General features: G+C 42.0%; 1 protein-coding gene across 1 annotated transcript in view; it reads right to left on the bottom strand.

Annotated features, from left to right (window-relative positions):
• ptprga (protein tyrosine phosphatase receptor type Ga) overlaps positions 1 to 13,083 on the bottom strand; it is a 445,965-nt gene extending 432,882 nt beyond the window's left edge. The window contains exon 1 of the mRNA XM_022682776.2: positions 12,357 to 13,083. Within this exon, the coding sequence (XP_022538497.1) occupies positions 12,357 to 12,444 (88 nt within the window). The 5' untranslated portion in view covers positions 12,445 to 13,083. The remainder of the gene's footprint in view (positions 1 to 12,356) is intronic.
• Positions 13,084 to 15,150: the final 2,067 nt, after the last annotated feature.

Below are 15,150 nucleotides of genomic sequence, written 5' to 3' on the forward strand. Positions count from 1 at the left end.
CAGTTTTTTCAACTACGGGCCAAAACAACTGTGTTTAGGAATGAAAGATGTGGGCTAAAAAGAACTTGTCTAAAGATTTAAAGAACATTCACTATTTACGTGAGCAAAACAAACCACAACCAGCAAATAAAGATGTCCAACTGCATCTAAATCTTAGAATGAGCCAGACATGACAAATCAGAGTTGAAGCTAAAGGCAGGGTAAAAGAAACAGTGGAAAGCCACCATCTTGGATACCACAGCAACCAGCTAGTAACCCCATAGTAATAACCTAGGGCAAACAATAGGAAGAGCTCAGCAGCAACATCAAAGCAACCACTTAGAACAATAGAGTGTTTCTTTGAGACATATTTCAAGTTTATGTTGGTGTTGAAGCTACACATGATAAATCACCTCCTGTGGTCCCTGTTCGCCAACTACGGGCCTAAACGACTGTTTGGGAATAAGAGATGTGGGCTAAAGTCAAGGTAAAGTCCAGGTAAATGGAGAAACAGTGGAAAGCCACCATATTGGATCCCACTGCAACCAGCTAGTAAACCTATAGTAATAACCTTGCGATGAAGTGCTACAGACTAGCAGCTCTCCAGCCCAGAGAGTGGTTGAACCCACTTGCAGAACAGTTAAATTAAAGCAGGTAAACCCAAGAAAAAAAGGAAACGGGGTTGAACCCGTGTCGTCAGGGTCGTGGCCCAATACACTACCGCTGCCCCTGTTAGTGAATTTAGGACACGACCGGGAAAAAAACGACCTTATAAGGAAATAGAAAGCCCAGAAACGGGCGGAAAAATGAGAGTGGGCGGAAACTAAAGTCACACCGAGCGCAAAGGAGAGATAGGGGAGGAATGGATTAAGTGGATTAAGTGCATACTGGCATAGAAGTACACATCATAAACTCGTGTGGTCCCCAGTCATTATAATTTACCATTAAATCTGTTTAGGGACCTCTAAGGTTTTTTGATACTTGGCACTCATTTACCTTACAAAGCTACGACATGGTTAGATGTTTGCGTTCACTGTGGACCTCAACCTCGCTCTACCTCCAGTCTTGTTATGTGACATGAGCACGGTCTGCAGTCAGCAAGTGGGTAATATTCCAATTGTTATTGCACTCTTTTTGACATGTTTATCACGAAACGTCAAATTTCGATAATGATAAAAGTACAATTTATCTTACAACCCTAAATCCGACACGCCAAAGCACAAGTATAAATGCTCACAATGGTGTAGGCCTCTTGCGCAGACTACAATATAAGCTCTGCACTGCTTGAATACATGAACCTTGGAGTTTAGTCAGTTCCCAGAACTTGACTAGACTTCTGCTAGCTGATGTAACAAACCAGATCTGGTATATTAAGATCTCCAACTGCACCCAAGACTCTGAGCGAGCCAGACATGATGAATTAGGGCTGGAGCTAAAGTCCACAGAAGAGGAAGTGAAAAGCACTTTAAGCGCTGCAGAACTGCAGTTGTAGAACTGAGGAAAAAGTGAGCAACTTCAACCAGCAGACAATTTTCAAGAGGGTTTCCAAGGCCGCCAACTTAAGGAGGTGGAAGCCGACAAGGCCCATGTTCTCTTTCTCTTTGTAAATTTTTGATCAAGGTACAAATCACTGCCAGCTGGAAGACTGAAAAACCTCAACCAAGTTAAAGTGAAAAAATACCTAGAAATAAGCAAATGAATAAAAAAAATGAGGGCCGAGAAATCAATAAAACAGTCAGAAACGTAAAAATTAACTGTTGAAGGAAGCCAAAGAGAGATGAATGAACTTTACCACTCGTTCTCTAAAAAGAAAAGACCTTGAGTGAGCAGCTTCACCGGTGCAGAATTGATGCCGCATCATCATCTAAAATGCACCCGACCCGCCCCCCCCTCCGTAAGCAAATCCGCTCAATGCTCTCAATCTCCTTTCCAAACAGGCGAGAAAAATCAACATGGAGAGCATGTTCACATCATGCCCGCTGCCATGGAGGCAGAACAGAAGTGTGTGTAATTTTATTTTCTGAAATGAACGGTTCTACGCTGGTGCGTCTGAGAAACTCAGAGAATGCTAAGTGCGTCTGGCTGCTAGGAACCCATCGCTGCATATTTTACAATGGTGTTGAGGCCTGCTGTGCCTTTATTAATTCAACCCTGAAAGTTGGGCGAGTAGAAAGAAAAAGAATTCGCTGTTGATGTTACTTTGAAAAAGTTGTCTGGTAGAATCTTGAAAAATTATGTGAAATTAATCAAGCGAAATGCAATGGGGCCTTATTGAGGCTAAGAGAAAGCCAGATGTATGGGAGCGCCATTTAACATTCCTCAATCCACAATGTTGGCATTGGGCATGATGCCAATAGATTCACTTAGGTTATCTGCTCCAGAGTGTCCTATTCTTCTGGCACTACTTCTCTACAAGGACTAGACATCATTATAAACTAAACAAAAAATTGAATGCTTAGCAAACTAAGCCTTTAATTCGATTATAAACTAAGCATACAAACTGCCATGCAGAAAAGAGTACGAGAGGTCATGTGAGAAAGAGGCATCACACAAGAGAGAAAGCGAGACAGCCTGAGAGACAGCATGGGAAGAGAAAGATAAAGCAAGACAATGTGAAAAAACGAGAGAGAAAGACAGCAAAAAAGTAAGAGTGAGAGATAGAGCGAGAGAGAGAGAGCATAAGTCAGAGACAGTGTAAGAAAGAGAGGGAAAGCGAGGGAGCAGAAGAGAGAAAGACAGAGAGACAGCATGAGAGGAAAAAGATAGACAAAGCGAAAGAAAGCAAGAAACAGACAGCTAAAAAGCAAGAGAGAGATACACAGCATAAGTCAGAGACAATGTAAGAAAGACAGGGACAGCGAGGGAGCAGTAGACAGAGAGAGCACAAGAGACAGCATGAGAGGAGAAAGACAGACAATACAAAAAGGTGAGAGAGAGAGAGAGAGAGAGAGAGAGAGAGAGAGGAGAGAGTCAGACAGCATAATTCAGAGACAGTGTAAGAAAGAGGGAAAGCGAGGGAGCAGAAGAAAGTAAGATAGTTAGAGAGACAGCATGAGAAGAGAAAGTTAGACAAAGCGAGAGAAAGCAAGAGAGACAGACAGCTAAAAAGGGAGAGAGAAAGAGAGAGACATCACAAGTCAGAGACAGTGTAGTAAAGCCAGGGACAGCGAGGGAGCAGTAGACAGTTAGAGAGAGCACGAGAGGAGAAAGACAGACGATGCATAAAAAAGAGAGAGAGAGAAGAGAGACAGACAACATAATTCAGACAGCATGAGAGGAAAGATAGACAAAGCGAGAAAGCGAGAAAACGAAAAAGCAAGAGAGAGAGAGAGACAGCATTTGTCAGAGACAGTGTAGGAAAGCCAGGAAGAGCGAGGGAGCAATAGACAGTGAGATAGTTAGAGAGACAGCATGAGAGGAAAGATAGACAAAGCGAGAGAGAGAGAGAGAGACAGCATGAGAGGAGAAAGACAGACAATGCAAAAAAGTGAGAGAGAGAGAGAGTAAGAGAGAGGAAAGAGAAACAGCATAAGTCAGAGACAGTGTAAGAAAGCCAGGGAGAGCGAGGGAGCAGTAGATAGTGAGAGAGCTGGAGAGAGACAGTGAGAGAGAGAGCGCGAGAGATAGAGAGCGCGAGAGCAGTAGGCAGTGTGTGGATGTGCAGTTGAGTTTAACGGTGAGGCTGCTGACAGCATTAGCTGCTTTCCCCACTACTTGAGCTGGGATAATGGAGACCCTGCACGGAGCGGCGTGAAATCGGCCTGTCGCCCAGAGAGCGCTCCGGCAGGAAGCCGAGCAGCCATTGTGGAAGGAATCAAACGGGGCCACGAGAAAAAAAAAAGAGAAGAAGAAGAAACCTTCGAAGCAGCCTGCTGAAGAACACCACTCCCCACCACCACCCTGAACCCCAAACACCAACACAAAAAAAAAAAAAATCAGTAATAATAAAAATATAGACCATCTGAGAGAATGATGGGAAGTGCCCACTCTTCCCATGCAAAAAAGAGAAGAAAAAAAGAACTCAGCGGGCCTTGATGGAAACAATGAAGTGGAACAATGCAGGAAGGCGACAGCATGGAGCGCCGTGGAGCGCAGTCCGTCGGTATATGGGAGGCTGATTTATTTTTTTATTTTTATTTTTATTTTTTTTCCTCCTCCTTTAGGACACACTTCATTAAGCACTGATATTAAGGCACAGAAACAGAAACAGGCTCCCTGGCATCTACAGGGCGCTAAAAGTTTTTTATTTGCTTGGGTATTTAAAGAAATAGTTTGTCATAAACAAATAAAAAAATAATTTAGACAATTTTCCAATGATAACAGACTTTTAATTTGCTTTCAAAAGTGTGAGACAGACTTTAATAATATCTTTAATGAAAAATAATGAAAAACAAGCACAAATATTATTGCTATCAAAAATCTGGCATCTTCATGTTTGTCTTGTTTTTATTTTTCTTATTAAATAGTAGTAACAACACTGTTAAGAAGAAAAAGAAGAAGAAGAAAGTATATAATAATAGAATCTGCTGTTTATATTTACACTGTTTAATAATGAATGGACCAATAGAAATGCTCCACAACTGAGGTGAATACATCAAACTCACTACATCAGACATTAAAGAAGATTTAAAGGACAAATCCGGTGTGAAATGGGACTTGGGGTTTAGTGAAACATAATAACGAGTACAAACTTTTGTTCAATGGCTCACCTTCGTTCCCCCCCAAGCATTTAAAAAAATAGCACTTTTCACTAACGTTTACAACAAGCTTACAATGCTAGTGTTGGGGGCATAAAATTGCCCGTGCAAAAACTATAAAATGCCTTAATATCCTTGAGGCCTGGAAGTCAGACCCACTTGAAAAAGTGCAGTGTTTGTTTTCACACTAGCAACAAATCTTTGGACTGAACACTATTTCTAATTTTCTCACGTTTTTGTCCCAATTTATCTGGCGACTTCTCCCACTCAATCAGCTGCTGGTTAGCTGTTTATCCCCCATCACTAGTGATGCCTCAACACAAAGAGGGTGAAGACTAGCACATGCCTTTTTCGACACATGCGTAGCATTGCTGAGTAGCATCACAGCATACTTGGAGGAAAGTGCAGGGCCTCGGTTCCGATACATCGGCTCACAGGCGCTTTGTGCTGATGGACATCACCCCTTTGAGGTGATGTGATGTGGGGAAAGAGAGCGCCATTTACCCACCCAGAGAGAGAGCAAGATGCTTAATTCTGCTCTCTTTTGGGTCTCCGGCAGCTGATGGCAAGCTGCATGACAGGGATTCGAACCAGTGAACCAGGTTTACAGCATTTTGCACACTTGCATTTTTGGTTTAAATATCCGGACTATACAAAGCAGGTGTGAACTGTGCCTTGCAGTCTCGTTAAACCGGGTATATGTAGACTGCTGAGAAAATGTGCAGCGCACACACACACACACACACACACACAAAAAGTAAAAAGTCTTTTCAATCCCTGGGCTCAGGTATAAGTAGAGAGGAGTACGATGCGAGCGAGAAAAAGAGAGAGTGAGAAAATGGGAGCGTTTTAGTCAGTTATTTCTGCGCTAGAGGAAGACGGTGCTCCATGCACCAGGGATCCCAGTAGTAATTTAAATCTCTTAAGAGGCGCTGGACTCTCTCTGCCTTTATGTTTCTTCTTCCTCTTTTATGTGGGGCGAGGAAGCATATCTGCATCTAATAGAAAAGGATAATTTGCTAAACGTCCGTTCGCCAAACGGCCACTTAAAGTCCCCGGAGTGAGATAGCCCACGCTGCTGACATTTGGGCGGGATTGGATTGGTGCTTGGCCCCCGGAACGATGTTATCATCTCCGTCATCACCATCTTCATCGGAGGCCTCGTCTCACTCTCTCTCGCGCGGCCCGGGCCATTATCGGGCGGGCCGGGGGAGCTGAGCCGCTCTAATGTCCGCCAGACTGCGTTATCAGTCACAGGACGTGTCATCACAAGCCTGATCCGCTAACCCATTGATTAGAGCAGATAGAGGGCGATGCAGACAGCGGCGCTTGTGACCACGTGACCATGTGACCAGTAGCTTAGAGGCTTTGAATTTTTGTACTATATGTCCAAATGTATGTGGACACCCCTTCTAATGAATGAGCTACTATACTACGATCAGCTACTATAACGAGCACCCAAGAGCTGTAAGTGTACTGTTGCATGACGCACCTGCATTCAAGGGGAGTCGGATTTCAGCACAACACCTGTTCTTTTTCTTCTACTATTGTTTAATAGGTGACTAGAGAATGCCTCAAAACTCTTGTGGCCTGATAGTCAGAGTCACACCAGCCCCGCCCCCACCCATGCACTACCTTGCACCTGGACCGTTTAAGAGCTGAGTCAGCGACAAGCACTCAAAACCCGAGGAAAACAGCAAAACGACAGCAATCGACCCTTTAATCAGGCATTTAAATGGCTTTTTAAAAGGTAAATTAGAGTGTTTTTTTCTGGGATTAAAAGCGTGAATTCAGCTGTAACTGGAAATATCTGCGCTGCAAAACTGTGCTGGACTGAAGTGCACAGCTTTAGACAAGTGCTTTTACAAGCACGTGCCCAACCATGTGTCTGGAGGCCATGCGGTTACTTTGTGTTTTCTCCTGCCCCCCTCCCCTCGTGCTCCCCCTCCCCTTCATGCTTCTCAGGCAGCAGGAGCCTGTCACTCAGCCAGACACAGAGACAGCGCTGTGTATCTACTTTTTGGGTCAAGAATCTAAACATTGCTTCATGACATGTCTGATTTAGTTGCCTTAAGTGACGTACATCACAATGACGATGTTTAAACAAAATAATGTAGCGCTCCTACAATACGTCCAAATGTTAGTGGACATTCCTTCTGAAAAATGCATTGCCTTTGTCTTGAAAAGTGCACCTACTGCTGACCCAAAGGTGTAAATGCACACTCACAGCTTGTCTAGTCCCTGTAGAAAAGTACTGCCAATAGAATAGGATTCTCTAGAGCAAATACAGATGGATGTATGAACAGAACACTGTTCCTAAGTTCTAGGAAAAAAACAGGGCAATAATTCACAGCCTGACTGAGGCAGGAGCCGCCTCTCTACGAAGACACGCTCCATTAGAATATGGCTGGTTCCCACGAGCTGCCGTGTGCCAGGGGTCCGTTCCGGGACCCCTCTCGGCATGGTCCGCGAGCCGTCCTGCGGCGAGCGTCAGCACTTCTCCCTCAGCCGAGAGACACTCCAGATCTCAGAGGCTTTCTCCGGCCGCCGCGTCAGCACTCTTCACTCTGCTTCTGGAGGGAAGTTTCTATACACTCGTTTCTCAGAACTACTACCCCACGCACCCCCAGAACCCCTAAACTGAACCCCGCTGACATGACAGGGAAAAATAACGTGTCACTGTTCCCCTTTTTTTCCTCAAAACAGCCGTCTGTGTCACCGCGGCGGGGCTGAGCATGCAAAAAAGCCTCGGCTGTGTCACCCGAGCAGCAGCTGTGTTAGGGACGGGTCAATCAGAGGCAGACGAGCGAGAGCAGAAATGTCATCCGGTAGAGGGAGAGAGGGGGAGAGAGAGAGAGAGAAAGAGAGAGAGATTTGTTTGTCAGAAAGCAGAATAAGTAGGATGGATGATGGGGGAGTGGAAGGCACGCATTAAGGAGCACTTTTCTGATACCTGTATATGGATACATATGTAGGTAAGCATACAGACAGATATATATACATATATATAGATATAATAAAAAAAAACATGGAGAGATAAAACTATAAGTGATAGTCAGACAGACAAGAGCAAATAAATGGATGGAACGACTGACACACAAGAGACCGGATGCTAGAAACAAAAAGATAGATGGGTAGACAGACAGACAGACAGAGAGACAGCTACAAAGATAGAAAGGTAGACAGACAGATAAATGGGCAGAGAGATAGACTAATGAAGTGACAGTAGTTACCTGCCTGGTAAAAAGAAAGATAAAACCTACAGATACACAGATCGCTGACTCCTATCATACTGAGATATTCCTTTCTGTAGTAATTGATCGATTTAAAGGCATATAGAGATCTGAGCAGTTAGAACTTCTAACTGTCAGAACGTCTTCTGCAGTATGATCTTCTGTAGGTACTTCACGAGGAGCATTTGTCTCAATGCCCTGGTGGATGTCTTATTCATTGAGCTCTCATTATTACTCTTCTTCTAATGAAAAAAAGAATACAAAGCCGGCCTCTGTTTGGAAAGATGCAGAAAGAGTTGGGGTCAGGGGCTCACCTCCCTTTCTCCATCAAACGAAAAGCACCCCAGGTTCCGAGTCTACTGGGTCTGCTTTCTCTCCAGAGTCCCAATCAGACGGAATGTGGGATGAACCCAGAAAACAGAAAAGCACATCAGGCAGCAGCCGCAGAACACCTAACCTAACTTAACAAAGACTCGACAAACACTCCCCGCCTCGCCCAGCAGCCAGCGCCTAGCGATGTAGCATCCATCGCTCAGGGTTATGTACTGTGCGTTAAATGAGCTGCTGTTCTTTTTTGTTTTGTTGTTTATAAGTTGATTTATTTATTTAGTTGCGACTCTGAGCGCGGAACAGGGACGTGAAGCGCTGGGGATTTTATTACTGTATGCAAAAAGCCTGGAAAATGAGATGCCACACTGATTATAGGAAACTATCAACTTGCCCATAAGTGGGTCAGAGATGGAGGCGCAAATGTTTCGATCGCGGATTTATTTGCATTTCCTTCCGTTCTTCGCAGCGATATCAAACGAATGCTAACTGGCTGAGTAAACACACACAAAAAAAAACAGTGGCATTTCAATGAGTTTGGTTTGCTGGCTCACTCATACATATACACACATATAGAATATAGATGCACAAGGTTTGCGACAATTAACCTATAGATATACATATTACGACTATCAAATAATCTCATAAATACTCAAAAAGGTGGGCAATGTTCAGACGATATTTGGTCGTATTGTGATTCGGTAAATTATGGTATTGTGACATGCTATTATATTGTAATAAACATTTCTGAGCACCTTGTGGATATAAGGGCTATTAATTGGCAAGCCATTGGCAATAGGATATGTATGACCATTGAAAACATCACAATTTATTGCGATACTGTAAGCAGTAAGCAAGGTCATATAAATTGAGATTGTTTAAATATAAAATAAAATAAAAATAGGCAATTTAGGAAAAAGTATAGCATAGCATTAAAAATACCATTTATTATATGCCTCTAACATCTAATCGAGTACAAGAAAAAAATAGTTTACCAAGTTATCCAATCAGAACAGTGGGATCTGAGGACAGTGAGAGTACAACAGTGCTATCTAGTGGGTTGGGTTTAAACCCTTTTAACACTAAAATCAATACTTTGCTTTTGAAAATGAATATAAAATATGTGAAACCATGAGATATACATTTTTCTTACTCCTCCAAAGATTTCACTGATCGATGATGTAAATAATGTATACTAAAATACCCAAAATATGATTAATCAAAAAATGACATTACTGAAACGTTTTCAATCGCCAACTTACTTTCTACAGTGCGTTACTACAATTTATTTACCACAAACGTTCAAATCAAATACCAAGACCAAGACCATGAGGTACTCCTGGCCATGGAGCGCTAGCCAACCTTGGTTGCCATTGACTTCCAGAAGAAGCCGAGAAGTGTTAAACTGAGCTGCATGAACATGCAGATGGACACCACCCATCAGTTATCAGAAGATCCATCCATCATTATTTCACACCACATGCTTCCACGGCAGCTTTCTACAGTCGCCAGTCAGCTTCTTGAGGAGCTGGAGCTATAAGTAGAGCTGGAGATGGAGCTAAAATTGGAGGTTGAAGTTAAGCTGGAGAAATCTTATATAGTAACTCTCTAACTCACTTTAGTCAAGGTCATTAGCAACAACAGGATGCCAAACCTTTATATTTTATCTGTTTCTTTTGCTTGTGTCATCATAATGTTTTTTTGTGCAATTTTTCCACAACTTTGCGTGAACAATTTGGAAAGACCTGACTTCAAGGCATCATGATCCCAGCTATCAATAAATAAATAAATAAATTAATTAATTAATTAAAAAAGTAAATGAGTGAAGTCTCATACACTGACAGCAAAAAAATATATAGCAACATATACACTTTAAATGCTTTTTTTAATGCATTAACTTTGCCCATATAATAAACAACATAACGAATAAGCTTTTTTTTTTAGGATTACTCATTTAATTTCCACTTATTTTAACAAAGTGCACGTTTTATTTGCATTATTTTGCGTTTCTGCCATTTCTAAAAGACAAAGAAAATGCTAAAACTATTCACATCTTAGATTCTCTCAAAAAAAATGTGTGGAGAAGCTGTAAAAAGAAGCATGACTAAGACTGGAACTGCATTATTTAGCAAAGCATATCCCCAGAACTCGCAGCGTCACGTTTGTACCAACAAAAAAAAAAACGTAAACGCGTAACAAAAAAACGCGCCGGTTAAAAACGCGTAAATACGCGCGTCAACGCTAAACAACGTGTATTTGCGCATTTTTAACGCATCTTTTACAAACGTTTCCATTACAGTCTGTAATCAAATGAGGATTTCAATAATAGAAACAATAGAAGACACGTTGTTTTTGGATGTATCTAAGGATTTCTGGATGTTGCCGCTATCAAAACGTTTTAAAACGTTCCAAAACGTTCTCAAACGTGCCAAACGTTCACCCCCTCTTTAGCGCTTAAACACGTACCGTCCTCCCATCATTATCCATTTTACACGAGCTCCCATCTCGCTGCTCAGTCGCGTGCGCGTACGGAGAGACGCGAAATACGATCATTAGAGCTATAATAACTAACCACAAGAACCAAGGTGTATGCTACATAAACATATATTTGCGCACGTGCACTAGGATGAGACTGGGATGCGCCCTGGAATACTAGAACATCTCCTCGATGTGTGACAGGCACGAGTGACACCCATGCAAATGGGCTTGCTGGATTAGAGACCACTCAATAGACCACTAGCAGCATCAGTACTAACATATCAGGGATAATACTAACCTAATTAGCTCAAAACCCAAGGTGTAGTAGCTACATAGATGCACACACACGCATCGGGATACACGAAGACATGAGTGATGGAAGCACAGCCCTGAGTCCCTGGATGGATGACACCAACGTGGCTAGCTAATGGGCTGGCTTAGTATTAACTATTACCAACAGATCTGTCATAGTACTAACTGTTGCAGCTCCAGTTGCAGAATTGGAATTCCAGAAAATTCCTTGATTCCAAATAGCTTTAACTGCTTTAACTTTCCCAAACCCATCCAATATTGGAATTTCTGAAAATCCTTCTTCTTTTTTTGTTAGAAGAAGAAAGTTTGCACTTCCCGCTAACTAATGTCTCTAACACATTGGAATTTCAGAGAATTCCTTACTTTCATTTCTTTATAAAAAAAAATAGCTATAACTGTTTTTCCAAGCCCATCCATTTTTGGAATTCCTGAAAATTCTTATTTTGCTACAAGAAGAAAGTTTGCACCTCTAGCTAACTAACGTCTATAACATTGGAATTCCAGAGAATTCTTTACTTCCATTGCTTCTTCTTATCTTGGAATTTCCGAAAAAAAATTGTTTGAAGAAGAAAAAGTTTGCACCTCTAGCTAACTATGACATCTATCACGTCTAACGTCATGTATACCACCTTGGAATTCTATAGAATTCCTACAGGCAAACAAAACGTTTGGGGTTTTGGGTTTGGTTTTTGCATGATTTGTAGCTTGATAAAGTAGCTGTGTTGCAGTTCTAGCCATTCCAAACTATAACACCTTAAAATTCCAGCAGATTCTTTTTTTTATATCTCTAATCATGGATTCCAGAAAATTCCTAATTTTCTAATGAAGAAGATACTGTTTGCAACACTATCTAGGTTAACTAGCTAACTACATCAGTGCAGCTAACGTCTATCCATCATCACCATCACATCATCAAATTTCCAGTTATTCCCAGTTTTAACCTTGACATCTTAGAAGGAATTTCCCAATAAAATAAAATAAAAATCTAGCCAAAACTGGACTTCTGGATATATATATATATTTGGATAGAAGGCAAGCTAGTTTAACTAACATCTAGCTAACCTAGCTAAATAACCAAAGCTAGATATAGGTTAACATCATTCTATATCCATCAGTTTGTGTTGAAGCTCCAGCTGTAGGTTGGTATTCCAAGCCTAACCAGTTAGTTTGGTTTTATTTAAAATAAATGAACAAATAAATGAAAATATATACATTTATATATGTGTTTTAAAAGATGATAGTTTGCCGAAACAAGACGTGTAGCTCGAAGCCGCACACACACTCTCCCAAACAACCCCAAAAATGCCCAGAAACAGAGCCGGGAACTTACCGGGGTGGCAGTCCGCCCAGAGGAGCAGGCAGGCGGACAAGACGAAGGACAGAATCCGCCAACAGCGCGGTTGCAGTAGCCTCCGCATGTCCCACCGCACATGGAGGGCTGGCAGCAGAGCAACTGTTGACAGAGTTATCCGTCTGCTGGAGGAACAGGAGGAGGAGGAACGACGGGAATAAACGAGAGTAAAAAAAAAGAAGATGAAAAAAAAAGAACAGCAAAAAACACAAAGTTACAATGTTTTGTTTTGTGTTTCTCTTTCTTTCCGCGGGGAAAAGCGGAGGAATGTCCCCCCCCCAGTTGGGGAGAGAGTGTGAGAGAGAGAGTTGGAGAGGAAGGAGGCAGGAAACAGTTGTTTTTTTTTTCTCTCTCTTTTCTCTCTTTCTTTCTCCAGAAGCAAAAAACAAGCTCTCTCTCTCCCTCTTTCTCTCTCAGTCGGCGCAGATAGTCCTCCAGATGGAGAAACACGACGGCAAAGGCGAGCAGTCCGTGTGGAAAAAAAACCTGGAGAAATCGGAGAAAAACGAGAGCGGAGGAGCGCGGTAGTCCACGGAGCAGCGGCGGCAGCAGCGGCGGAGGAGGAGCCGAGCTTCAGCCGAGAGCAGTGAGGGGCAGAGCGGGAGCTGGAGGCGCGCTGCTCGCTGTCCCTTCCGCCATCCAGCGAGCCGGAGCCGGAGTCTGGCGGAGACTTTCAAACAGGCTGGAGAGAAAAAGGAGAGAGAGAGAGAGAGTGTGGGGGAAGAGAGAGAGAGAGAGATAGAGAGAGAGAGGGAAGGAGATGGAGGGAGGGAAGGAGGGAGGGACCGCTGGATCCTAGCGCCGAGGAATAGTGAGCTCTTTTAACCGAGTCCAGAACAACACTCTTAAAAGTGGAAAAAAAAGGAAACACAATGTGGTTCTTTAAGTGATGCCATTTTTTTTAATAATTAATGAGCTGGAGCGTTATGTGAAGCATTCAGCCAAGTTTAAATAGAAAACACTAAACAGAAATATGATTAAAAACACTCCTCAAAAACCTCTTCAAGAACTGTGTGGTTAAACTGTCACTAATGGCTGAGAAAAACATTCGATTACAATACTGCAAGCTGTGTAGCTGTGTTCAGAAAGGCTTAATCATTAACTTATTCACTATTCCCTATTTAGTATTTGTAAACTGAGACTACCATATAGTGCACTCTTTCTCAAATACGGAGCAATTCCACAGGAACAAGAGAGGGCAGAGCCTTGATGTTAGCCTTGTGATTGGTCAGGGGTTTGCTGGTGTCAGCCCAACAAAATTTTGGACCATTCTACATTCAGTGGTGAAATATAGAAGAGATTTCAAACAAGATAGCTTACTAGTGTAAAGTATGAAGTATGTAAAACCAGCTACCAACTGGTTTTGAGATAACATGTTCCAGCAAGGACTGAATGCTCTACAGATCTGCAGTGGAACTTCATCCAGCATGTATCACCTCTAAGAATGGAAGCTTATTAGTGGCTATTCTGGTCTCTTTGTGGGTAGGGTCAGTAGCCCCAAACCAAACCACAGCCAAGACAAAGCACTGTTGCATCAATTATATAATCCATAACATGGGAAACCAAATTCCCTGCCGTGTTTTACTGTACATAAGAGTATATACAGTATTCAAGGATTCAAGGAGATTTTATTGTCATTCGCATCACATGTGGTACATGAGGTGGAACGAAATTGTGATCTCACTATCCAGTTTACACCCAAGAGCTGTTATTAAAATAGATATATAGATAAAATAAAGAATACAATAAAAATAGAATATACAAAATAGATAAGATAAATAGCCCAAAAAATAAAAAAAAAGAAATTGAGAGAGCAGACAGGTTGCAGCAACATGAAGTGCAGAGTGCAAGTTTTGCTATAGCAGCATGATATGGAATTAGAGCAGTAGAAGATAAAGTGTTTCAGTGCGGGTAAAGTGACAGTGTTTGTAAACAGTAATTTGTCCTTTTGTGTCAGTGCAGTGTGTTGTTAGGTGGAGTTTAAGAGTCTTACAGCTTCCGGAATGAAGCTGTTTCTCAGTCTGGTTGATTTGCACTTAATGCTCTGCAGCCTCCGTCCTGAGGGAAGCGGGACAAAAAGTGCGTGTGCTGGGTGGGTGGGATCCTTCCTGATGCAGGTGGCCCTTAGCATGTGCAGTAAAAGTAGTAGGACTTGGTACGACCAAGTATATCTGTAGTATACTGAGTATAAAAGCTGAGATTTTGAGGACCATGGATGCATATTTGAACAAATAAAATGGGACTAAAAGTTGACCAGACAAAACATAAAAGACAAATTAATAAAAGAAAAGTCAGAAACGCTGCATTTATTGTTACGTTTTTTTGGATGGGTTTAACAAAGGGGCAAACACAAAGTTGTCTGGGGGCAACTTCTCTTTTTGGGATCTTTATTCATTATTATTTAGTTGGAAATGAAATGCAGCAAATGCAGGTGATGGTAGAAAAAGCTTAGCAATTCCGGAGCTAAACCAACAGAACAGGATGAAACTGTACTGAAAGAACTAAATGTGAAGGACAGAAATGGAGGAGATTCAGTTCATCGCAACTTTGAGTCGAAAGTTAAAGACTTTTTACATTATGAAGAAAAGCTTTGGCTTTTTTACTTGAGTGCTTGAAACTGGCTAAATGGAAGTAATTACAACTCACCTGAAATGTGAAATGTGATTCTGAAATGTGTCCAGATTGCCCGGAATCCCTCACTATTCACTGTAATTGGTCTGCATTACTGTATCAGAAGAGTCTGGCAAGAATCCTTCATTTATAGTGTTCCTAA

Source organism: Astyanax mexicanus, chromosome 24, assembly GCF_023375975.1.
Source record: "Astyanax mexicanus isolate ESR-SI-001 chromosome 24, AstMex3_surface, whole genome shotgun sequence".
NCBI classification, from domain to species: domain Eukaryota; kingdom Metazoa; phylum Chordata; class Actinopteri; order Characiformes; family Acestrorhamphidae; genus Astyanax; species Astyanax mexicanus.